Below are 24,973 nucleotides of genomic sequence, written 5' to 3'. Positions count from 1 at the left end.
GTTTCTTCTAAGGACTATAGGAAGGAGGATGCTATGGAAAGCAGCACAGGCAAGAGAGGTGGCTTCCCAGACCAGTGGAATGGCAGCAGAGGTGGAAACAGAGGGAGCTTTAGTACAAAAAGTTACACATAAAAATGTGTATATTTTAAAAATCACGTAAAATTTCAGACTTTGGCACTGGACTCTCCATTATGATAGCAAATGAGACTGGAAGCAAACAAACAAAAAGGCTAGAAGCAGAAGAAATGAAGACCTAAATTAGGAAGAACTTGACGCTGGAATGTCTACCACCTTCTGGAGAAGGAAGCGGGGGCTTCCACCCCCAACACCTTCCTCTTTTAACTGGAAATTAAGTGGACCTGATTTAGGCCTGAAACTTATATGTTTACGTGTGTGTGTGTGTGTATACATGTATATATATATATACCTTTTTCTTTAAACACCGAATTCTGGCATCAGAAGCCAAACTAAGTTTCACCTAAGGTCATGCATTTGAGACATGTAGAAGACACCCAGTGAAGCAGTAAGTCAGTATTCCTCAAAGTATGGTCTGCAGAGGTTAAAACGGAAGGAGGAGGGATTCAACAAGCGATTCAGGGAGCCCCACCTTAGATTTACTAAATCAGAGTCTTTGGGATGAGCCCCAGAATCTGCATTTTCACAAGCTCCCTAAGCGACTGTTGTGCACTGTAAAGTTTGAGAAGCTCTGCTTTAAAGTGATTGATGTTGTAGCACGCTGAGAAATGCCCTGGAGAGTTTGAAATATAGAGGAGAGGGTTGCAACTAAAGTTATGCCTACTCTACACAAATAAACACAGGAAGTGAAATCACCCATAAATCTCACCACCCAGAGCTAATCATTGTTAACAGTTTGGTGTATATTCTTCCAAACTTGCTTTTATGCACATAAACATTTTTTCATCACAAAAAGTGAGTACACACATGTATTCTGTTGCGAATGACTTCATGAACACAATATGTTTCTTCATAGAGATGTTCATTTTTCATTACGTTGCTGGCTGAGGAGGGTGAGACGTGGGAGTTGGGGCAAAGCCTTGAGGGAGAAACATCTGATCAGGATCTATGTCTCTAATAAACAGGGGAAGCATTGTTGGGGGATGGAGGGCTGACATGACAGAATTTGAAACATATTTTATTTTGGGACACAGAGGGTTTTCTCTGATTGGTAGATCTCTGGCAATAAACACAGTTTAAGTCACAAATACGCCTTCCTGGATGAAGGCACTTTCTAAAAAGCCAAGGGCAAAGAGTTTTCAGACAAACAGACACAGCAAGCAACTGTCAAAAACAGCACCATGTTGAATATTGCCAGCTTTCATCCATCTGCTTTCTCAAAGACCTCGCTTAGTTCCTGAATTACAGGAATGTTGAAGGAAGAAGAGAGCCAAATTCTGGCACAGTAAGTGTGTGTATTTTATTATTTTGGACATCAAGTTGGAAAACCTCAATATTCTCTTGGCTTCCATACCTACTGAATCTACAAGCCTTCAGACTGTTTGATTTTCTTTTTTATGGTTGAAGTGTTTAGGGCATAGAGTTGCCAGATTTAGCAAATAAAAATACAGGATTACCAATTAAACTTGAATCTTACATAAATGAATAAATTTTTAATATACGTATGTGCCATACAATATTCAGGACATACTTATACTAAAAAAAATTGTCTGTTGTTTACTTGAAATTAAATTTAATTGGGTGTCCTATATTTTATCTGGCAGTTCTCTTTGGGTTGCTTCCTATTTCAGAGGGAAATTTCGTACAGAACTGTAATTTACTTATTTCTCCAGCTCTATAGAGATATAATTGACATATAACATTGTGTAAGTTTAAGGTGTGTTATATGATGACTTGATACATGCATACATTGTGAAATGTTTACCTCATTAAGGTTGGTTAACACATCCTTCACTTCACATAACACCATTTTGTTGTTGTTGTTGTTGTTAAGGTGAGAATATTAAGCTCTACTCTCACAGCAACTTTACTGTAGTACACAATACAGTATTGTTAACTATAGCCACCATGCTGTACATTAGATCCCTGGAACTTATTCATCTTATAATTGAAAGTTTGTACCCCCAAACCAACCTCTCCCCATCTCCCCACCCTTTAGCCTCTCACAACCACCATTCTGCTCTCTGTTTCTATGAGTTCAATGTTTTTAGATTCCACATAAGTGAGATCACATAGTATTTGTCCTTCTCTGACTTATTTCACTTAGCATAATGCCCTCAAGTTCCATCCATGTTGTCACAAGTGGCAGGATTTCCTTTCTTTATGTAATGTTTTAATTAGAAGTGAAAACATTTTAGTTAGCAAGCAATGTGGATTTTCGTTAATAACTTCTTGCTGTAGTTCAGAAGTGTTTTTTCCAGAGAAAAAGAAAATGGTTCTATCCAATGTAACATCAGCTACTTGAAGAAGGCAGTGGACAGGGAATCCAACTTTCACTTCAGGCCACGGTGGCCAAAGTTATGCACCTTCGCTTCCTTTATGTGACTGGCTATGGGAAAAGCATTGGTTGTTCTGACGCACAGGGACTTCCTTGATCTTTCGGACAGCAGTCATGCTCCTCAGGTAATGATCCAAGCATGTGCCCATAACCTCCGAAATTTGTGTATACAGGGGTTGTACACAGCAATATTCAGAAAGGGGTTGTTGATCCAGCAGGGAGCCAGTCCCTAGACACAGAGACCAGCACTTTTAATTGACAATGAGCAGGGAGAGGACAGGAATGGGAGCTCTGAGAGCGAGTGGAAGAAGTGAGATAATCTACTCAATTTGTTTTCCTGGCAAGGAAGACTTTACATCAAGAATTTGTAATAAAACTAACTGAGGCACGCACATCCGGCTCCATAAAACGCTTAATCACCTTGTTGTTCTGTAACAGCTTTTCTCTTTATGGGAGAATTTACCAGCTTTTTAATCTCCTTTATTTGATTAACATTAGAATCAACAACTGCACCCTGTGTTGCATTCCCGTAAAGTGTTGTATTTGCAAACTTATTAAGGAAGATAGATCTTTTTAAGGCTTCATCTATAACAGTCTCAAGCCTTAAGTAGCAGACTGTGTTTTTAAAGTTTTATTTTGTTAGGAAAAAGAAAAGACAGAATCTATAGTTATTTAAGGAGGAAGTACACTACGATAAGTAGTCATCATTGCTCCAAGACATTTTCATGGAGGAAAATACAGTATTACAATATATCTTTTTCTGAGTTCAGATCTTTTGTTCCCTCTTACAACATATTTAAAAGAAACACAAAGTTGATTCTTCATTTAAAAAAAAAATAGGAAAGAAAGGCTCAACGATGATCTTTTCCAAATTGCAGTAGTTTGAATCTACTCATAAGAAGTAATCACTGTGGAGGGGTGGAAGGTTTAGATTCTATCGAAAGTCCTGGGAGCAGAATCCTAATCTGCAAGTATCTGAGCTCAGGTAGGCCCTGCAAACACCTGCTGGACCTTGTGAATGAGTTCAGAGTGTTTGGGACACTGGGGACCCAGAGACACCACATTCTTCCCAGCCCAGCCCCATCATCACCTCATTTTCAGGATTCTCAATCTTAATGCTACGTCTCAACCCACCTACATTCTTCACCCTACTTCTCTTAGACATTGTATTTTCTCCTACTGTTATCTGTGGGGAGTTTCCGATCACACATATGGAGTCATGCAGGTCTGAGGTGAAGTTTTCACTAGTCTGCATCAACATAAAGGGAGAAAAAAGACACATTCAGTAAGATTTTTTGTTGAGAGTCTTATTCTGAAATTCTTATGACCTTCCTTTTTTTCCTTTCTTCCTTCCTTTTGATGTTAAATTATTCCTGCTTTTATAAAACAGTGATGGCAGTTATTTTTGTTTTGTTAATGTCCTTAATTCAGAAAGTAAACATTGTTTATTTTCCTGTGTTGATCACTTCATATTTGTATGCTTGTATGTGTCACTACAGGTGTGTTTAAGTACAATGATCTGTGAAGCCCAAAATATTATGGAGCCATGATGTACTTGTTTGCTGTTTCAAGAGATGGTACCCTGGTCTGGGAGACAACTTGGCTCAGAGGAAAAACAGAAGGCTCTGGAGTCCGCACAGATAGGATCTGAATCTGCTTCTTGTGCCCCTGAGCAGGCACTAAGCTCTCTGAGCTCAAGCTTCATTATCCGTGTAACTGGGGTGGTAACAGCTACCTCAGAGTGTTGTCAGCAGATGAAAGCTTCTAACAGAATGCATGATATACAGGGAGTGCTGAAAGAATGTGTGTCCCTTGACCTTTTGTGCCTCTTTTTCCCCCCTTACTAAGCACTCAGAGAATTAGATGAAAAATGCTCAGCACACATATCAGAATAAGAAAATACAAGACTGTGACACTAGCGAGTGTCCACTGTTAAAATGTTGAGTGAGGAAAGCATTGGCAGAGAGACGGTACGAAACTGCAGAGCAGGGTAGGGTTAATTCAGGAAGACTCCCTTCAAGCTTGAGGTGAGTTTTGAAAAGCATCCATAGAACATGGAGAATGAAGGAGTCTTAGAAAGCACTGGTGTTTTGGACAGCATCCAATCCTAGGTTTGGCAAAGTGTGGGACACATCCCACTAGGACTATGAGAGATGTTTCTACACGGCACACAGGCGTTAACCAACGTGCAGTCCAGCTAGTCCCCTTCCAACTCTTTCAATTCTGTTGATTATATCAAGAAGAAAGTCTCGGTTTAGCACTTGTTTAACACTTAATAAGAACCCATTTTAACAAAGAAATTCGGGCTGCAAGACCATTGCCATTAAGAGGCAAGAATATCTAGATGATTAAAAATACTGTTTTAGGGGCCGGCTCTGGGGCCGAGAGGTTACGTTTGCACACTCCGCTTCGGTGGCCCAGGTTTCACCGGTCTGGATGCTGGGCACAGCCTAGCACCACTGCATCAGGCCACGCTGAGACAGGGTCCCACACAGCAGACCCAGAAGGACCCACAACTGGAATATACAACTATGTACTGGGGGGCTTTGGGGAGAAGAAGGAAAAAGAAAAAACGATTGGCAACAGATATTAGCTCAGGGCCAAAAAAGAAAAAATACTCTTTTCATTGTCTTTATTTTTTCTATTACCTTCTGTTTATATTTTATTCCATTTACATTGGTGATATAAGGATGTTAAGAAGATTGAAATTTTAAAGGAAAGTAAATTTAAAATATTAAGGTAATAATAATATAGGTGGTACACAGTTAGGACTACCAGTCATCAAAGTGGCCCAATAATGAGTGACACTTAGGAGACACTGATCTAGCCCATCCCCCATGAGGAAACTGACGAGGAAAACTGCAGTTCAGGCACACGAAGGCACCTTTTCCATGATTACACAGCTAGCTATCCTTAGGACAGAAGCTCAGTTCTCCTGTGCCCCTCTTCATCTATCTAACTCTGCATCAGACAACAAATTCCAGCGTTAAACTGAAGGTTGTTGGATCTAAAATAAACAGGCCATGTGCTTTACAGGGAAGGACTGGCTCAGGAGGCTGGTGTGTGTTGCAGGGGAGGCTTAGAGAAGACAAAGAGTGGCGTAGAACCTGATGCTGGAGGTCTGTGCTCCTCACTCAGCGGAAGGCAATTCCCCGGGGCACCAAGAACAGTGTCTGCGTCAGCCCCAGAGGTTGCAGTGGCGGGGATTCCTCTTGGAATCCAGCAAAGATGGCTTGAATCCCAGCTTCTCCACTTGGCAAGAAACCAGCGTACATCTCTCCACTCATTTTTACTCGTTTTTTACTGTAAAAATTTATAGGAATGATAGCCAACATTAATTGGGCACATCATCTGCCAAGGCCCTTTGATGCATTATCTCACTTAACCCTCAAAAGAACACTAGACCCATATGACAGATGAGGACATTTGGACGCTGAAAGATCCAACCGCTTCCCAGCATCGCTATAGCTAAACAAGTGCAGAACAGGATCCAAACCCAAGCAGTTTTAGTCCAGAGTCTGGCCTATCCACATGCCTACACCGCGAAAATTAATGCAGATAAGGGCGGTAAAGCTCGTAGCACAGCACCCAACACATAATAGGCAGGGAGTGTCATCACCTTCCCTGCCCTCCCTCTCAGCCCACGACGCTGGACCTGTCACTTTCAGCCTGGCATCTAGAACTTTCTCCTCTGGGCCCTTGCCTAGGACTACAACTCCCAGGATACACTAGGCGGACAAGCTGGCCAATCAGGAAGCGCAGTCTTGCTTTCCCTGCTGCTCACCCCACTTCATGGTCAGAAGTTCGGTGACCGTTGGCCAGGTGGGTCCTGACACGGTCATGGATGTGGGGTCGAAGGCAGGCCAAGGTTACTCGGTTTTAAATGATCCTAATGCGGTTGGGGTGGGCGAGGACTTGACTTTTCCAGGCCACCTCAGGCCCCGTCTTCAGCCGCCCGGCAGACGGGCCTCTAGGTCGCCTGGCCTGCGTTCCCCGGGGCCGGGGCTGCTCATGGCGTCGGTAGGGCCCGGCCGTTTGGGTCAGGCGGCGAGAGGGCGGTTGGCTGGGTGGGTCCAGGCAGCGACGGTGGTCGTCCGCAGGCCGGGGCCACGCTGAGCGCGTCTTACCATGTTCTGATCCGGGTTGGGAGCCTGAGGACTGTGGAAACTTCGAGGCTGCCTCAGGCTCGGATCTTCAGGCCACGCGCGGTTGGGCGGGCGGGTTGAACCCCGGGCTCGAAGACGGGGGCTCCTCGGGGCGCCGTCGGGCCGGGAAGGAGGGGTCACGAGCCCGGGCGCGCCTCGTGGCCGGGTTCGTGCCCTCGGCCTGGGAGACCTTGGCCTCTGACCCCACCATTCCCTTTGCCCGCAGCCGCCTGCTCGCCTCACTCCTGGGCAAGGGCAGTCCGGCCTGTCCTCCCTGAGCCCTGGCCCGCCCGGCGCCCTGGGGCAGGCGCATGCGGCTCTGGCCCCTCCCGCCCCGCTCTGCCGCCTGAGCCCACCCACCCGCCGTGGGCAGTCGCGGGCCCCAGGTGGCCAGACCCCAGAGTGGGGAGCGTCAGCTTTCTGGGGCATTTCTCTCTCCATTTGGTTTCTACCCCTGTCTTGGGGTTTGGTTTTTTTTTTTGTTTTTTTTTACATTCATTCCTCCATTTTAGAGTTTTTCGGTTCCACCATCCCCACCCCACCTCCTTTGTTTGGCATCATCTTTCCTTTCCCCTCGAACGGAATCTCCTGGTGCGCCATCCCCAACCCAGAAAGGGGACTGCCGTTCCCTGTTCCCTCTTTTATTCATTGTCAGGGAAAAAAGTTTTCTTTCTTTTACAGCGGCTCCGAAGTGAGTGAGAGAACTAGGATAGATTCCCCGACTCAGGAGAAGGCCGAGGCAAGAAGTTGACTAAGGTTGGTTTCCTTGTTTGGGACCAGCGGCCGGACGGTGACTGCCCGCGCTCCGCAGTGCTGGAGCTGCGTGGGCTGACTGCGGTCTCTGTCTCGAGGCATCGGGAGAGATCTGGAGGGCTGAGCTCAGTTTCTGGGGACCCCCTCTGTGTATTTGTCTCGACGCGGTTGGTTAAAAACGTGCACGGTACGTGTAACGCGGTGCCGGGTTGATTCCACATTTCCGTTAACCAGAATTAAAAAGTGTGTTGCCCGGACTCCCAAAGCTAGAGTAGAAGCGGCCGTGTTGCCATCCTCTTAGGCAATTAGTTGTAATTGAATCTTATCTTGAGTTTTACTGCGTACTTAAAGAAATTTTGTATGAACCCCGTCGTTCAAGGATGAGTTAGACACTGACTTGCATGAACAAAATTAGGGAAGACCTTCCCCGATTGCTGCACGTTCCAGGAGTTTCTCAGTGCTGAGGCTCCCCGAAAAGGGGGCGCCTGCATTTCCGTGTAAGGGCCCCATCTTGTGGATGTGGTTTGGTTAGAGAAGAAACCTCGTCCTGAGAGGCCCAGTTGGAGGTGTTTTCAGTTGGAAGAATATTGACAAGTTGATGCCTTCTTGTGCTGGAATTCTCTTCGTTTATAAAGACTATTTCACAGTTATTTCAGTTTTGAAATGACAGATCTTTCTTTTAGAAATATTAAAACTTAAGTATTTTAAAAGTATACATAAACACTTCTGATTTGTACGTTGTTTTTGTTTCTCTTTTAAAATCAGATGTTTAATGTTTCTGAGCATAAGCTGAACGTGGAAGCCATAATTAAAAACATTAACACAATTTCTTTGGAGTTAGAGAAGATGAAAGGTAAGTGTGAAATGGATAAACTAAAATGTTTGTGTATTACTGTTATACAATAAACAGGTGGAACCAATTTGTGCTGCTGCTGGGGTGTAACTGAATTTTGCCCACTAATTAGGATTTTTGTATTTCTTAAGAAATGTTTACACTGTAATATGAACTAGATCTCTGAAGATAAATTACATTTGAGCATTAGTTAGCTGACTTGAATGCCCATCCCTGAAGCTAACAAGCTTTTGTTGTCTTACTGTCCTCTCTAAATTTACTTCCCTTCCTTCCCTTCAACAAACTATTACATGACAGGGTCACATTCTCAAAGTTCAGTGTCTTTATCCATTAATCTTTGCTGAGCTTCTAAGGTTCTTTACAAATTAAAAATATAAGTTTGATTCTGTGAGTTAAGAGTTCTTCGTTTTATACAGATTCGTAGAGTAAGGTTAGACCTGCTAAGTCATGATGTTTAGCTACTCACCTCACAGATACATTCTGTTTTATCCAGGCAAGTAAAATTTCCAGGTGGAATATTTCTAGGGATAATCTACCCCTAACCAAACATTTCCTATGTTGGGGAACTCCCTTCCCACAGTTAACCTACTCCATTTTAGAGAGTTCCTCCTTATGGACTAGCTGAAAGCTGTTCCCCTATCTTTCCACCCACTGGTCCTATTTCTAACCATGAAAACTACACTGAATGTGTAGTTACTCTTTTTATGACAACTCTTGGACATGTGAAGATAGCATTTGTGTCCGTTATGGGGCCTTCCTGCAAGCAGCAAAACACCAACTTAACATGATTTATAGGATAAGGAAAATAACAAGATCCAAAGGAGGGCAGCCCTAAAGTTAATTCAGTTTTAAAGGCTTCATTGGGTCCCAGGTTCTATTTTTCTACTGTGTTATGTTCATTTTGTTTATCCCTTCTCATGATCATTAACTGCAGACATGGCCATATACAGACACTGTCTCTGCCTGTGGCTCTTTATGTAAGCCTTTCCCCAGATCCCTCCAGCACGCTTCCCCTTCCTTTCATTGGCCAGATTTGCATCACATGCATATGCCTTCAGCAGCCACTGCCAAGGGGAGTGGGGTTGCCAAGACTGGTTTGGACCAGTCAGGACTTACTGCTGGACCTGGGGAGAGGAGCACCTCACATGAAATCAAATGGTGCCACCAAGGAGAGGGGAGTGGCTGTTAGTTAGGCACCATATACTTTTTGTATTTTCCCTGTGGCAGCATTTTCTAGATTTTGATCTGTGAACCCTCTTGTCTCAAGAGATGTTAATAGATGCTGTGCAGTAAAAACAAAGTCCACGTTCTTATGGCCAAATAAGTTTGGGAAGTGATATATATTTCTCTCACAGATTCATTGTACATATTAACAAAGGCACTGAGGAGTCTGATGTAAAGAAATCTGATTAGCTTTGCTTAATTCGTGATCTCTCAAAACCAATGTCAGCACTATAGCAAGGATTATCTTTCTAAAATGTAAATCTTCTGAAACCCCTCATCGGCTCACCATTGTCCTCAGGATAAAGTACAAACCTCCTAGAATGGACTATAAGACCTCTTGCCATCAGGCCCCTGCCTACCTCTCCAGTCTCTTGCTCTTTTTTGACCTGCAAGTTCTATGTTCCAGCCATACTGAACCATTTGCATATCTACACATTTGCTCTTTTTTGTGTTTGTGCCTTAACACATGCGTCTCCTGAAATGCCCACTGCTGCCCCCCAACCTGCATCCCCCCAGGTTAACTGCTACTTATTAGTCAGTTACTTATATTGGAAAACTTTTTTTAAGCCAACATGTTCTCTCTTCCACCTTTTCATATCACTTGTTACACTGTGTTGTAATTTCTTGTTTACTTACTTTTCCTATTCCTGCTCAACTGTAAGCTCCTTAAGGGTATTCCTAACACTTAACACAGTGCCTTGATATATTAGGTTCTTAGAAAATGTTTATTAAATGAATAATTGATTCTGGATGCTTGCACTCATTTAAAACAATTGGAGAAGCTTTAGATTCCTCCCAAACTTGATTGTCTCACTGTTCTAGTTTGGGGATTATTCTTTCATGAAGTAAAATAGAAATGATAAATATGATATATGTGTTCCTGAAAAGTTGTGGGGTAGGGCAGGCAGATAGGATACAAGGGACTTGTAGAGCTAGACTGGGAGGCTAGACTTCTGGTAAACATGGAATATTAAATGAACACTCACATCCTCCCTAAAATAGTAATGTCTATATTTAACACTTAGAACATTTACTGTAAGCCAGATACTCTTCCAAGAACTCTACATAAATGGACTCAATGGACTCAATTGTCATGACAACCCTGTGAGGTAGGAAATATTATCATTGGCATTTACAGATACAGAAACAGACATGAAGAGGTTAACTAACTTTCCCAAGGTCGTACAATTATCTCAAGTCAGTGGTAAACTTGAGATTTAAATTTAAAGTGATTTTAAAGAGATAAAAATTCACTAGACAAAGAGCTCTCAAAGAGAGTTAACAACAAGAAAGTAAATGGAAGCAAACAGAGAAGTCTGAACCCTAAAGTCCAAAAATCTGAACCATGAGCTGGCTGGGTAAACCCAAGAAATAGCCCCAAAGACTCAACATATGGTGGCACCAGAATCCTCTAGAATTGGAGGTGAAGGTGAGGCTAAGAACAGGAGGACTGGTTTAGTGTTTGTTTAAGAAGTTGTAGACCCCTGAGTTCTCTTCCCTTCTCTGTATAACTGGGCAACTGTTTCTCCTTTGTGATAGAACACTTGAGATTTATTCCCTGACAGGGTAAAACAAGGGATCTCTGGCCTAGAGCCACTAAGCCACAAGTTGAGGGAAAAAGTACTGTACTAAAAACAAGGGTATTAAGACAAAGGTTACCTACTAAATTATAAGACCTACAGCTTTCTTTTCCCACTTGGCTACAAAACATTGGCAGCCAGATTTATACCCTCAAGCAGATTTTTCTTTCAGGAATCTGACGTGCTTAAGAGAAAAGACCTAAAGATGCTGATAGCAGAGGTTCCCCCAACAAAATACCCAGCCAGATCACCCCACAACGTAGACTACCATGGGCATAGAGCTGCTTTTTAGTGCCGTAGTCTTAAATATGAGCAGACAACTATGGCGCAACTGGTATTTGAGGATAGCATCTAAAATGAAAAGCAGAGACAAACAAACAGATTTCAGTCAATGAGGAAGAAACAGAAACTATGAAGGGAAATGAAATCTCTAAGAAACTATCATTAATATCCACAGAGAAGAGATGATGCTATGTCCATGAAAAAGGAATGTGAAACTGTAAAAAAAATAGAGAATAAAAGGGAACTCTTGGAAATTAAAGGCGTGACAATAGAAATAAACTCTATAGAAGGATTTAGAGATAAAATGAAGAAAATCCTTTAAAGCGTAGAGCAAAAAAGCAGAGAGGGAAAGTTTTAGAGAGAAAAAATAACAAGATCAGTCAAGGAAATATAACATCCAATAAATAGGAGTGTTACAAAGAAAGAACATAGACAATGGACGGAAAGGAATTCTTTAAAGAAATAATCTGAGAAAAATTTTCCAGAGTTGAAGGGTCTGAGTTTTTACAGTGAAAGAGCCCAACACAATGGATGAAAAAAGGCCTATATAAAAGTACAATACTATGAAATTTCAGAACACTGGAAAAACAAAAAGATCCTTAAAGCTTCAAAAGAGAAACAACAATTAATAGTTAGAATCATATGAAAATTCTCAGTAGCAACACTGAAAGCTAGAAGAAAATGCAGTAATGCCTTTGGAAATCTGAAGAAACATCTTTTCCAACCTAGATTTCTATAGTCAATCAATCTATTAAGCATTGGTGTAGAGAGTGACATTTTCAGACATATAGTTTTTCCCCCCTCAGGAAGTTACTGAGGTTGTATTCCACCAAACAAGGGAGCAATCAAAAAGAGAAATACCTGAGATTCTGGAAAAAGCATACTCCGCACAAGGGAGCAGTGAAAGGAGTCCCTGGGATAATGGTGAAGGGAGTTCCCAAGATGTGAACTGTACCGCAGTCCTAGAGAGCAATCAGTCCAGACTAGAGCAGATCAGAAGGCTCTAGGAGAGGAGAGACTTTGAACAATAGAATAGCTAAGGCACTTGACTATACGGAGAGGAGATTGACCCAACTGGGAGAAATTTGGGATATATTTGTGATAATGAAGCAATGAAAAAAGAAAATTCCTAACTGTGGTTGGGCAGTAGCTTGCGAGAAGGGAAATGTCATACTGCAAGACTCAGCTGTGAAGAATATTTATATAATTAAAAATTTTTAAACATTAAATATTGAGATAGCAAAAAATTGTACTCAAGTATATTAGGGGAGTGGAAGGGGGTACGGGGAGTGAAAAGAGCTATATCTTAATCCTCTGTAGTCAGAAGCAGATAGATAATACCTAAAATTGAAAAAATAAAATATGCATGTCATTTAGAGATATGGAGGTAATAACAACCCCTGCAAAAAAACAAAAAAACTCAGACACACAAAACAAGAACAACAAAATGAGCTAAAAAAAAAAAGTAGTTGCCTCTGGGAGATAGGAACTGCTAGTTTTTGTAACATGCCTCATAGACCTATTCTATAGATGCTATATACTGTGTAGATGTAGAGCAGATAAAAATAGTAAGTTAAAGTATAAATCGAATTTGCATAAATCAAGTTGCACTTTAGTAAGATAGCTGACAAGTTGGGCTGAAGAGCCCTTCTAGTAAATTTTTATGTCGTGCTTATTTTGTAGTACATAAATTTGACTTTGACGTCAAAACGACCTAAATTGTGGTTTGATCAATAATCAAAAGAAAATTAAGAATTAGGAAATAGCTACTGAAAGTAATAGTGGTCATCTGTGACATATGTGCTACAATATAGTATCTTCTATTATTTTGTTTTGCAAAGAGCTCTCCGAGGTACTGCTTTGTGATCTTACCCTACACTTTAGTCATCCTGTGAAGATGGATGCCTTAAAGGAAACAGAAACAACCAACCTCCTCTCTGAAGAATCTAAAATATCAGATGTATCCCTTTCTTCTAACAGTTCTTCTCTCTGATTTCTTATTTGTTTGTTGTGAATTTATAACTATTTATTGTTGAATTAACAAACATCTGGGAGAATTGAGTTTACTAATATGTTTAATATAATAAAAAACAAAATGAAAATATATTGAGTTGTATATAGTCATTTCATGTTCTTGAAGGCTGTTTTATTACTGTTTTAATGTTAAAAAGAATGGCTAATTTATTTCACCAATAGCAAGAGTATGACATAGGAAATTGACCATGGGGCGTTGCTTATCCTTTACCTTATGCTTGAATTTGGCTCAAGTTGAAAGAGAGTTACTGAATTATAAATGGATGGTTTGATTTTGTATTAATCAGATCTCTCTTGGTAGCAAGTGCCAAAAACAACTCAAGTCAGCTCGAGCATTTATTGGGTTGTGTGACTTGGAAGTCCATGGTTGGAGTAAATTTTAGGGACTCCACTAATTCATCTGATGTCTCTATCTTGATTCTGTTTCTGTGCATTGGCCTCATCCGCTCCTGTTATAGACTGGTTTCCTCCAAAGGGCAGGTAGAAGGGAGTAGAGGCATGGCAGCAGACACCTCCAGGTGTACAACATTAACTTTTGGGGATACCAGAGGAAAAAGAGATCTTCTGTCTCAGCCTCTGTGTTTAACATTCCAGAGAAAGACCCTGATCGGCCTAGATTTGGTTAAGATGTTTATCCCTGAACAGGGTCCTAAGCAACTGTGATTGGTGAGGCTGGGGTCATATGCCAGGTCTGTGGCCAAAGGAGAAGTCCCGTTAGAAGAATGGAGTTACCATGGCCTGAAGAAGGGGAAAAAGCGTGCTAGGCATGAAAACGTTAGATACTCACCACCGACTTAAGTCATGTTTAGTTTCAGGATACCTTTATCCTAAAACTTTATAATTTCAGTCCCTTTCCACCAAAGGAGACTTAAAATAATAGGCTTTGATTTGCCTCGTAAACATGATTCACTACCAGATAGTTGCTTTAAAATCTACCATGCCCTTCATTTTAGATATTTTTGAACACAAAAGATAGAATACCATGAAGCAAGACACAAGGTCAGCTCAGTCCATAACAGAACGGGTAGTGTTGCTGTCCTCACTAGCTGGCACCTAACTTAGTGTTTAACGCTCAATAAATGCTTGTTGAATATCCTCTTGAATAAACATATAAGTCAAAGCAGGTTTTTCAGCTTTAGAATTCCCAAGTTCTGGGCTGTAAATTGAGAACTTCTGGTTTGTAAGGATGAAGTTTTGTGAAACAGCATTTTTATCATCATTGGTTAAAAGTCTCCACATTACTCATCTTAGCTGTCAGTTTTAAATCAGTGACTTCCAAGATCCCTTCCAGTGTTCTCTCTATTAGCTCATGAAAGTGAAGATGCAAGATATTCTTTGACACCCAGAAAACTTGTAGATTAAGCAGAGAAGCCAACAATTTTTGTTACTAATAAAAATTGTGGAATAACAGCCCAGGGCCCAAAGCGGGACACCCTGAAGCACCACTGAAGGCTGGGTTTTTGCTTTTTGAAATGCCTACTACTTTTTAAGTGAGATACATAAAACCAAGGAGAGAGCTGAATTGCTTTGCTGGATTTATAAAGCCTTTTTGGGAAGGATGAGGAGAAGGGCTTTGTGACAGAGTTGTCAAGGGGGATAAAAAGAGATAGAAGAAAGGTATCTAATCAGAAAGTCAGATCAAAATTTTCCGTGTATACACATTGCTCTTTCGTCTTCCCAGGAAGACTTTGGTAAAATCGGCATCACTTGAAATGTTTTGGAGTTGGGTGGGGTGTAGAGGAGGTGGGATGTGGGTGTCAGGATGTGATGAACTTAAAATGTTTTGGGGGTTTTTTGGTATTTGTAGCTTAAATGTGCTTTGAAATAAAAATATAATAATAGGACTAAAAAGTAAAGTCAATAAAGTTGTTTTAGAAACCCAAAAGTAAAGCAAAAGGCAAATTAATTTTAATCCCAGGAAGTTATCCCAACATGCATTATCTTTTCATAAAAAAGTACACAAAAATCCCCCTAGCAAAAAACACCAAATAAAAGATGAAATATCGTTAAAGCCTCTTAAATTCTGCTGAGAAAGTGAATTTTAGTAATTTTCAAATTATATGTATAAAACTGATGATTGCCTCTGACTGACAAAGGTTTGGCTATTAAAAAAATTCAGTTTTATGTGATAGCAAAAACTGTTATTAAGTGTTTTTATACTTTCCCCAAAATATTTCTTTAGCTGTGTAAGCTACTGTACTTTGAAATGGGTATTCAAAAATACATATATTTGATATGACTTATTACAGTGCACTCTTAGACTTTGTGTGAACATTATTGCTCATGCACTTTACAAACAGTGAAGAAGAATAAATAAATTATGGGATATTTGACAGTCTTCATTTCAAACACATTTTTAAGCAAAAGGACAAAACCCTTGTGTTCATGTTGAAGAGTTTGATTCAGTCCTAGGTGTTTGTCCATTTGCCAAGGGTGACTGATCTTCCCATGCTGGCAACAGAGGCAAGAGGAAGGTTCATTTGCTTGGCTAACTTGCTAGGGATAACCTGCAGCGTGCGTTAATGTGCACTGGTATCTGGAGCCTCGGTTTTTCCCATCAATGAGCAGAAGTGGCATTTTCCTGAAGTAGTCGATAATATCTGACACAGACAAAAAGTCCTGAAAGAGTCAGAAAGAGGGAGATAATCAACATTGGAATGGGTAGCATGAATTTCACCCTCAGTTTATTTACCTCATAGTATCCTACGTCTTAAAGTTAGGAGGCTTGTTGGAAAAAATATATGTAAAATTTGGCAAATATTTTAATGATTTCTGCTATAGAACTTTGAAAAAAAAATTCCTCACCAACATCCAACAAACCGTGGATAAAAGACATATATATAGTTATATATATATAGATACATGTATTTTAACTTCATATGGGGGTCATATATATACATAGGGAGTCTAATTATGATAGCCTTGCCTTAGGATTGCTCTGTTTGTGGGTTTGGTTTTGGTTTCTGTATCCCTATTTCACTCTCAATCACTAGTGGTGTGTGGAGATACAAGGAATCAGGAATTCAGATGGTGCCCCCAGTGTCTGGAGGTGATATCCATAGCATGGCACAATAGTTCCTTCATGATATCTCTCTGCTGTGCCCCACTGCCACTTCAACACTCAAAAGGGCTCTTCAGCCAAGTCTTGGCATCCACTGCCTGCATCACCCTATCTCTGATGGCCAGCCTGGGAAAACCCCCAGCCATCCTTCTAGATATAGGTCAGAATCACCTTGGTACCGTAGACAGGGTTGTGCACTTCCTCCAGGACTACTCTGCTAGGTGTTCCCACCAGGGCAGCTGCAATGAGTGGTTTGTACTTGTGTTTTTACCATACTGGAATGGCAGAAATCCTGGATGGCGGACATCTCTGCTTCTTTAGGACCTGTGCAGCTCTATACACACCTAACCAGTGATTGAAACATTTGACCAAAATCATTTGTTCTTCTACTCGTTTACATGATCATAACTTTAAAATTTTTGAAGTGAAGTAGAAGTTATAGGTGAGCTTGTTCTCATTCTGGAAAATGTTTGATTCAGCTGATCCTCCTCCTGGAACTTTGAACTTGAAGAACATGTTTGAGGCATTAAGTTTAGCTGTTAGTTTCTTTTGCAAAAGCAGCCCTGAAAGGTTTCCTTCACACCAGTTCTGATGACCACCCAGAAAGTGACTAGTCTAAACCTTGGCCCAACAAAGGAAAATGTTTTTGGCAGTTTGGCCACCTTCATTGGCCAAACCTCCATTTTTAGTAAGAGTTGACACAAGTAGCTAAAGAATCATCACAACAAGAATGCTATCATTTCCCCTTTTCCAGATGTTGATTTAAAATACAGCCTTACAAATATGCTGCAATCTTACATTAAAGTTACGTCACAAAGGTGAAAGATAGATGCCTTTGAAACTATCTAATTGGGTTTTTAAAAACATTTAAATGTTAACTTTTTTTATTTTAAAAATTATACACATGATTTTAGACTATTTGGAATAAAAACTCTAAGAAAGTTAGACTCTGTGGCAGAGATAGCTACTCTTAACATTTTGTTTTGTTTTCTTCCAGTAAATGAAAGGCTTCATTAATGTGATTTAATTCTAAGGTATAGACCCCCAAAGAATGTTACAGCAAGGTTCCATGTGGGTAGGTACACAGAGAGGCATAAATAGAGAATTAGGGGAAACTTTACAACTGCAAGTTCCTACCTCTTTCCCTCGGAGTCCAGTTCCCAACAAGTAAACTTGGTTTTCCTCCTGATAACGGATCTGGATGTTGTAGACTTTATCTTTGTACAACACCATGAGGACATACGGATTGGTTATTGTTTTTTTAGAGCTGTCTCTAACCAGAAAAGTGCCATCCTAAAAGGATAAATTCTTGTTATTACGAGAGCAGTAAAAGTCAATATTTGTGTTGCCTGTAAGAGCAGTAGACAAGCCTCTCGGGATCTGGAAACCTACCAGCTGACAAGTCAGTGAGCATTTAGTTCCCCAGACAGCCACAGTCCCGTGTCATGGATTTCTTGGTTGTAGAAAGAGGCAGCAGAGATTGTATCAGAGAAATTTCCAAATTTCAAAGAGACCTCTTTGAAGTCTCTCCATTAAAAAGGAATCTCTTTTTCATTCAGTAATAAAACAAAAAATAGGTGGTTGAGTGGGTAAGTAGCCAGGTAAAATAAGGACTATTGGTTAACTAAAGATAGATCGTCCTGCTTCTGGGTGCTAATTCCCTAACTCTTACTTCCCACAGCCAAAGTCAGAAAACACCCAAATGCCTATGAAATTCACCCATTTTAAAACCTCATGCTCTCCAGCTAGAATGTTTCATCATCAAAGAGCTGAACAGAATTGAATATGGACTGTCTGTGTTCTCATCACCCTTTTTTCTGATATTTACCCAAACAATGTTGTGATTTATCCTGCACTTTAAAATTTCATTCCATAAATTATTGCTACATAATATTAATACTGTCAAGATCTAATATTAAAATAGAATTAATTAGGAAGGACATGTTTATCCTGCACCCTTCTATTAAATCAGGATGGCTTTAGATAGCCATTGATCTGCAATAATGGCTTTCCTTTGTTCTTTTTATTCCAAGTTAGTCGAGTAAATTCCTGTCAGAACATCTCTGTTGAACAAATATACCTACGGACCAGTGATTCACAGCCTTGGCTTCACTTTAGAATCACTTGGGGAATTCTGAAGACTCCCAGAGCACACACAGCGCCCCTGACTAATTAAACTGGAACCTCTGTAGGTGAGACCCAGGAATTAGAATTTTTTAAAGCTCCCCAGGCGATTTAAATATGCAGCTAAGGTTGAGAACTACTGTTGTAGACTTGAGATGTGAAAGATGAAGGATCTTGGCTTTCTCCTTTCTGATGTACAGATTTAAGGTTAAGGTTAAGCACAGGACGGCAGGAAATCTGGTCAAGACCTTATAATATTAAAGGATAGCCAGAAATTTCTACGGGAAAGGGCAAAAAGTTGCTGCTGTCTCTCTTGATACGGTTCCCTTCACATGGATGTGGATGGCAACTGTGTATTAAGAGGAAGACGGAATCAATAAGATGTTGGAAATTTGGGGAAAAGAGAGTCTCCTTTTGACTGTGTGATTTCTGTAACAAGACGGACCTTTTTCGTTAATTAAATCTCCTAAGATTCTGCCAGCCCAATGACTACCTTATTTTCGATTTTTCCCAGGGTCCTAGGAATCATTGCTGTGGATGCTGGTGGTTGTGAAGCTGGCACTAATGGGTCCCCTTGGTATAACAGCATGAACACAAATGGCACCTAGTAGAATTCCTAGCCTATAATTGGGACTCCATAAAAGTCAATTGTCTTTTTCTCCTTCCGTTAATATTTATAACTACTTAAAAATAAACTTTAGCACAGTACCTGGTTTATCCTTCTGAGAGCAGCTTCTGCCTCTGGTCGGGTAATATAAGAAACGTACCACTCTTCATTTAATGAATTCTGAAAACGTAAATTTTTAAAAACTGAATAAATTTTGCAGTTACATATGTAAGTGAAAAGAACAGCCTTCAAGTCATCATTTCCGTAAATCGCCACCTCAATTCCATGAGATTTGAAACATTTGTTTTCTTAATTTGAATATAGAATCATTCAGGTGGAGCTAAATAGAAGGTATTTTGTGTGAACTGCTTTTTGTCATGACACTGGTTGCAAAGGTAGCTGGCATAAGCATTCCTTTTATAATGGAACTTCTAATTAGGAAATAGATGTAATAATTTCTTCAGTTTAGCATAATATACTTAATGAAAAAAACTGTCTTAAGGATCAGTTAAGTGACTTAGTCAAGGTCATAAGCTGGGAAACAGATGAAAAATAGGATTATTTTTTCTCATTGTTTAATGCAAAATACACATTTGCCATTGGAAGAGTCTGAAAGAACACCAAGGAAAAAGAACATATTATTTTTCATCTGGATCCTACCCTTAATTTTTTTAACTTAATAGAAGATAAAATTACAAAAGAGCATTCAATGGGAGTTTCTGATGAGTCGTTTGCTGGGGAGAAAAATCAAATGCGAACATATCTTTATTACCTCTTCTTCTCCGGGGGATGGTGGCCGAGGTTTGTTTGGAACTGGCAAGGAAAAGTTCCTGCCTTCAGCTCTGGGTGGTGGTCTGTTGCTAGGACCTTCAAAAGTAAAGCATTTTGAAAGTTAATTTACTGTAAGCCATTTTTCACTTCTGTCATAACACATTTTCCCCCCAGAATGCCCTTGCAATTGTTCCCAGAAATTAACATTTCAAGAAACCATAGCTTCAAAATAATTTTCACCTGCTCAAAACCAAAGGGCTGCTCAGCCTGTTACTCTGTAGCCATGCCAATGAAATTTTCAGAGCAGTACCACAAATTTGAGTGGTTTCTTAAATGTGCATGTTACATAATATAAAGTGACTAGATCCATTGATGAAAAAGTCACAGTCATTTTAATATGATCATCAAAAAGAATATTCAAGGGACAGATCTTTCATAGACTCCAACACACCCAGAATGGATTCCCAACCGCTGATGTGGTGACAACGGAGTAATGAAGGTAATTATGTTCTCATTGTTTTCACAAAAAGAAACACAAGTTACCCAAGACAAGGTGAAATCACCTTGAGAATATTGTTAACTTTTAAAATCAGAATTTGCTACCTGCTGTTCTTTAGTAAATTTTCTAAAGAGGCAGAAGTGTTCAACTCACATAGAAGGACCTACCAACTATCTGATGGATCAGGAAGTCTTTGCCGTGTTCCTATAGAGTAGCCAGCACTTGTGTCTCACCCACTCTAACGCTTTCCTTTCTTGGTTACAGTTCCCTGAGACTTTCTGAGAGAGGGTGTTTCCTCATCTCAGGAACGGTGTGATGCCAAGGCTGTTTTCTGTGTGCCAGAACAGCTGTTAAAAACTGAAAAGTTCTGTGAGCTGAGTGTTCTCTTAATTGTTCATGTATCATTCATTCATTTATACAACAAATATTTATCCAGCACCACTCTGTCCGGGCCTTGAGTAAGGCACCTATGCGTGCTACCTGTAATCCTCGCAGCAACACCACAGGTGGGTAGTATCTTTTTTTTTAACATGAGGAAATAGAGGCTCAGAGAGCCTAAACAAATTGTGTGCTCTTACTGGCAGGGCCAGGACTTGAACCTGTGGTTCCCAAACATTACTCTGCATAAATAAGAATCTCTGGGGGCCTTTGAATTGCCCAGAGCCCGGGAATCTGCATCTAACAAGCACTCCAGGCGGTTCTGTAGTGGAGTTGTTACTCCATCTACACTATGCACAAGCGGCAAACTGCCTGCCATGCCACTGAGAGGAGGGTAACCTGGGAAGGGCTGCAGTCTCCTAAACCGTGTCACCAGGATTATTTACGATGACATTCACTGTTTCCAAATAAGCAGGTCAGCCTGGCCTGAGCTGCTGATCTTCCTTCTGAAGGCTCCCAGTACCTGAAGAGCCCTTCCCTGACCTCACCTTTGCAGACGACCATGGCAGGCACTTTTATAATGTTTGTGGAAGTAGTGAAATCTAACCACATAGCAAAGTCATATAACCAAGGCCTATACTGCATGCCATTTTAGAGTTGAGATATCATTCTCTTCTGCTTCTGCATCTACAGGCCAGTACCATGAAGTCGCTATGCACGACAGACAACATACTCCTTTATATTGCAGTCGCCCACCACCCTTACTATCTGATCCTCAAGGGAGCTGGGACAGGTTTCTGGACAATACGCAACACAGCCTTTACTTTCCCCATGTTAAAGCAGCCAGTGGAGAAGACTAAGGAGCGGGGCTCTGGGCAGTCTCAGGGGAAAAGGGATCAATTTTGATGACAGTAGTATTCCAAGGAAGAATTAACCAACTGTTTGTATTAATAATCCCATCACCAGCGCTTAAACCAGGGGTCTGTGGAACTCAATTTGGGAGACATTGCTGTAAGTGAAGCGGCTGGAGCTCAGATGCCTGCAGGGGTCAGGCAGGTACTACAATGTGGGTTCATAGGACACAGTGAGTTGTGGACACTGTGGAAAATGGACGGTTGTGAGGGCAACTGTGGGAACCATGGAGTGGATACGCACACTATCCCCTCAAATGCTCGGGAATCATTGAGAACGGTGGATTTCACACGTACACGGGATGTAAGAAGTGCTCCTGAGAAAAGTGTTTACTCCTGAGCTACAATTCAAACTTACTAATGTAGTTTTCTATTTATAACACACCTCATGTTCCTGCACGTGGACCATGACTGCAGAAATGTGTTTGGTTTGTTCCTTATGGCATTTTTAAAAATTTTAAGTCAACCTTTACAAATCAGATAATGTCACATTAAAAGCCATATTTCTAGTTTTTCCTGAAAAGAATAGCAGAAAATCTGGCAAAACTTGGCCAGTTTCCTGGCTTGGGAAAACTCTATTTAGCAGAGTTGGGTAACTTTCCACAGTCATTAGACATTCAGTCATTCAACAAACATTTTAAAAGTGCCTACCATATGCCACTCACCCACTTTAAGGATGAAAAATAATCACAGTCTAGTCCTACCTTGTACACCTTTGCTGCTACTCAGAGTGGTCATGGACCAACAATACCAGCGGCACATGGGAACTTGCTGGAAATGCAGACTCTCAGGTCCCACCTCAGACCCACTGAATTAGAATCTCTACTTTGAACAATTCCCAGGTGATTTGTATGCACGTAAAACTTTGAGAACACTCTCAGCAAATCCTTATCATGGACACCCAGAGGAGCTATTATTAAAAATGGAGGTCCTCACCCAGACTTACTGAATTAGAGCCTTGGGAGTTGGATTCTCTTAATCTGTATTTCAAACATGCTCCCCAACTCACAACTCACAGATAGATTCATTATAGAAACCTAAAACTACAGAGAAAGCCAAGCACTGCCCTGAGTGCCATATAAAAACAGCAGGCACAAAAAGTGCTATGTGGGAAGGTTACGGCCAAGGCCGCCTTCCCAAAGAAGTGTGTGTGTGTGTGTGTGTTTTATGTGGTACCCTATCATCCCAACAGCACACTGAAGAAACTGAATTAGGTGCTGAATGAGGAAGTCAGATGCTTTTTAGGAAACAAAACCTTGGCCAAGAGGGTTTGGGACAGGTTGGTAACCCAGTCATGAAGGCATGTTGCCTGGAGGGGGTCCCCAGAGCCCAGAGGACGAACCTTGAGAGAAGTATGGCGGCAGGGAGGCGCTCTGCGGAAAACTGCTGTTACTGCGGAGACAGAAACAGAACGGGTTTGAAGTTGGTTTGGGGTGAAGGGGCCAGATGGGGAGGCTGGGTGGGGGAAACTGGACTGCAAATGCTGTTTCCTCTGTTAGTACTTCCCACCCCTCCCTGACACCGTGGGGCTGGGCAAAGAGAAGGGACTAATGGGACATATTTCACTACTGTCCCAAGATGGACCATCCCAAAGTTTAACAAGCTTCACAAGCGCAAAAATGAAAAATCTGTGTTAATGACATTTAAAAGTTACTCTAAAGGGTTGGCTGCAATTTGAGGCCTTTGAGTTTGGAGACTGGCAGAAGCCCTCTGGGGAGAGACTTCTCTTTTGAAAATATATTTTGAGAATATATTAATGTGCATGTTGTTTGGAGTAGTGAATCCCAGGGCCTACTGGTCTGTCTACAAGGAGAGGGTAGCGTGGATGAGGAACAGAGGGCTAGGTGGCACTGCATCAGACAGAAACAGTGCCTGCAGGGACAGGGTGGTAGAGGCAGGGCCTGTGGGGGGCCCTGAAATGCTGTCTGCTCCCTGCTGAGCAGCAATCCCCCCAGCCATCAGCCCAAACCTCCCGTACAATTCTGCTCTGCTCAGCAGTCTCACTGAGTGGTATTTTGCAAGAATGAAGGATAGGGCTGGGGCCCAGTGTGGGGTGAAGCAGCATGAGAAAATGGCAGAAGAAGAAAAAGAGCTGGAAGAATGAGAAGCCGTAGAAAATCAGAGCAAGAGGCACCCAGGGAAAATGAAAAATTTTGAGAATTCTTCCAGATATTTGGCAGGGGCACAGGGATCATGCTGGTGGTCGAGTTTTCTCCCATATTTAGGTTGGGGACTGGGCATCTCCCTTTGGCTAGTAAAGGAGAGAATGAGCCCGAAGGGCTGGAGGCCTTGGAGGTCACCAGGAGGCAGCCTCTGGGCTTGTTTAGGGAGAAATGACCTGAGTCTGTCCACTGTTTGTGCCGCTGCTCTGGAGAGCCTCATCATGGGTCCTGAGAAACACTATTGCTATTGAGAAAACAGAGCCTGTGCAGTGAATGCTTAGCACCTGCTAAGTGCAAGGGATGTTTTCTCCTTCTACCCATCCAAGATGCTGGGTGAACTCCAAGTCCTTAAATTAATTAGGTTTCTTGAGTGTTTGTTTGTTTGTTTTAACTCACAAAGTGAAAACATTCCCCATTTCTTGCCAAAGGGTCCATTCTTTCTGGGGCACCCACGGAGCAGTCAGTTCTGTACCCCTCCGACCCCAAGCACAGACTCAGAGGACAGCAGTGGATTAACGTGTGTGGTTCTTTATGCTCAGCTTGGTTTTGTTTCTTAAGACCCAAAATGTTCTGACTCTACTACCACTGGCTCCTTTCTTTCTTCCTCAACCCATCTGGCATTAGCTCAGTTTTAGGGATCTTGCCGCAAACCTTTCTGAGAATGCTCCGGGCATGTGAGATGATGGGAGGGAGTGCTTGGGTGATGGCTTGGCAGATCTTGAAGGAAAAGTGTTGGAGCTCATGGGGAGCAGTGCCGGCTGGGGCAAAGGTCTCTGATGCACTGTGGGGGAGAAGAAAAAAATAAAGGTGATTGTCAGCATCCAAGTGTCACAAGGAACATTCCAGAACTGCTCCCTGGCTAGAAATAGCTAATCTAAAGGGAGATACAAAAGATCAAATGTAATTAAGAAGTGGTAGGATGAAACTCCACCCCCAAGGTTTTTCTAGAGGATTCACCACCTTAGAATGCATTTTTAAAATGATACCGTTTCATATCATTCTCTGTAATACACATTTTTTTCATTTTTGAACTGCTAACTTGGCAGAAAATTGTCAATTGGAAACCATGTGAGTTTCAGAAATGATTCACAAGTTTGGTTTTGTTTTATGAGAGCC

The 24,973-nt window shown here is 41.4% G+C and overlaps 2 protein-coding genes and 1 long non-coding RNA gene across 6 annotated transcripts in view; 1 reads left to right on the top strand and 2 right to left on the bottom strand.

The window, feature by feature from the left end:
* Nucleotides 1-5,090: 5,090 nt before the first annotated feature.
* LOC139075255 (uncharacterized) lies at nucleotides 5,091-6,752 on the bottom strand. The gene is made up of 2 exons (XR_011525458.1): nucleotides 6,201-6,752; nucleotides 5,091-5,776 (listed from the first exon to the last, which is right to left on the bottom strand). It is a non-coding gene; the product is annotated as an uncharacterized lncRNA (long non-coding RNA).
* Nucleotides 6,134-13,416, top strand: C13H5orf58 (chromosome 13 C5orf58 homolog). Of its 3 annotated transcripts, none has more exons than XM_070570371.1 (4): nucleotides 6,134-6,295; nucleotides 7,300-7,374; nucleotides 8,137-8,224; nucleotides 13,152-13,416. In XM_070570371.1, the coding sequence occupies exons 3-4, from the start codon at nucleotides 8,137-8,139 to the stop codon at nucleotides 13,301-13,303; spliced, it is 240 nt and encodes a 79-aa protein (XP_070426472.1). In that variant the 5' UTR covers nucleotides 6,134-6,295; nucleotides 7,300-7,374; the 3' UTR covers nucleotides 13,304-13,416. The 3 variants fall into 3 exon arrangements, with proteins under 3 accessions (XP_070426472.1, XP_070426470.1, XP_070426473.1); XM_070570369.1 differs by having other exon boundaries at nucleotides 6,255-6,341; XM_070570372.1 differs by lacking the exons at nucleotides 6,134-6,295; nucleotides 7,300-7,374 and adding an exon at nucleotides 7,432-7,558.
* Nucleotides 13,417-15,230: 1,814 nt separating this feature from the next.
* The window catches only part of LCP2 (lymphocyte cytosolic protein 2), a 45,157-nt gene continuing 35,414 nt past the window's right edge, over nucleotides 15,231-24,973 (bottom strand). For both annotated transcript variants that reach the window (XM_070570367.1, XM_070570368.1), the window contains exons 15-20: nucleotides 24,509-24,638; nucleotides 23,038-23,087; nucleotides 19,909-20,003; nucleotides 19,239-19,316; nucleotides 17,543-17,698; nucleotides 15,231-15,963 (exon numbers count right to left, since the gene is read on the bottom strand). In XM_070570367.1, the coding sequence (XP_070426468.1) occupies nucleotides 15,841-15,963; nucleotides 17,543-17,698; nucleotides 19,239-19,316; nucleotides 19,909-20,003; nucleotides 23,038-23,087; nucleotides 24,509-24,638 (632 nt within the window). In that variant the 3' untranslated portion in view covers nucleotides 15,231-15,840. The remainder of the gene's footprint in view (nucleotides 15,964-17,542; nucleotides 17,699-19,238; nucleotides 19,317-19,908; nucleotides 20,004-23,037; nucleotides 23,088-24,508; nucleotides 24,639-24,973) is intronic.

The sequence above is a fragment of the Equus przewalskii genome, chromosome 13 (assembly GCF_037783145.1).
Source record: "Equus przewalskii isolate Varuska chromosome 13, EquPr2, whole genome shotgun sequence".
NCBI classification, from domain to species: Eukaryota; Metazoa; Chordata; class Mammalia; order Perissodactyla; family Equidae; genus Equus; species Equus przewalskii.
Note: the sequence above shows the minus strand (reverse complement) of the source record. Positions and strands in the feature narration are given on the sequence as shown.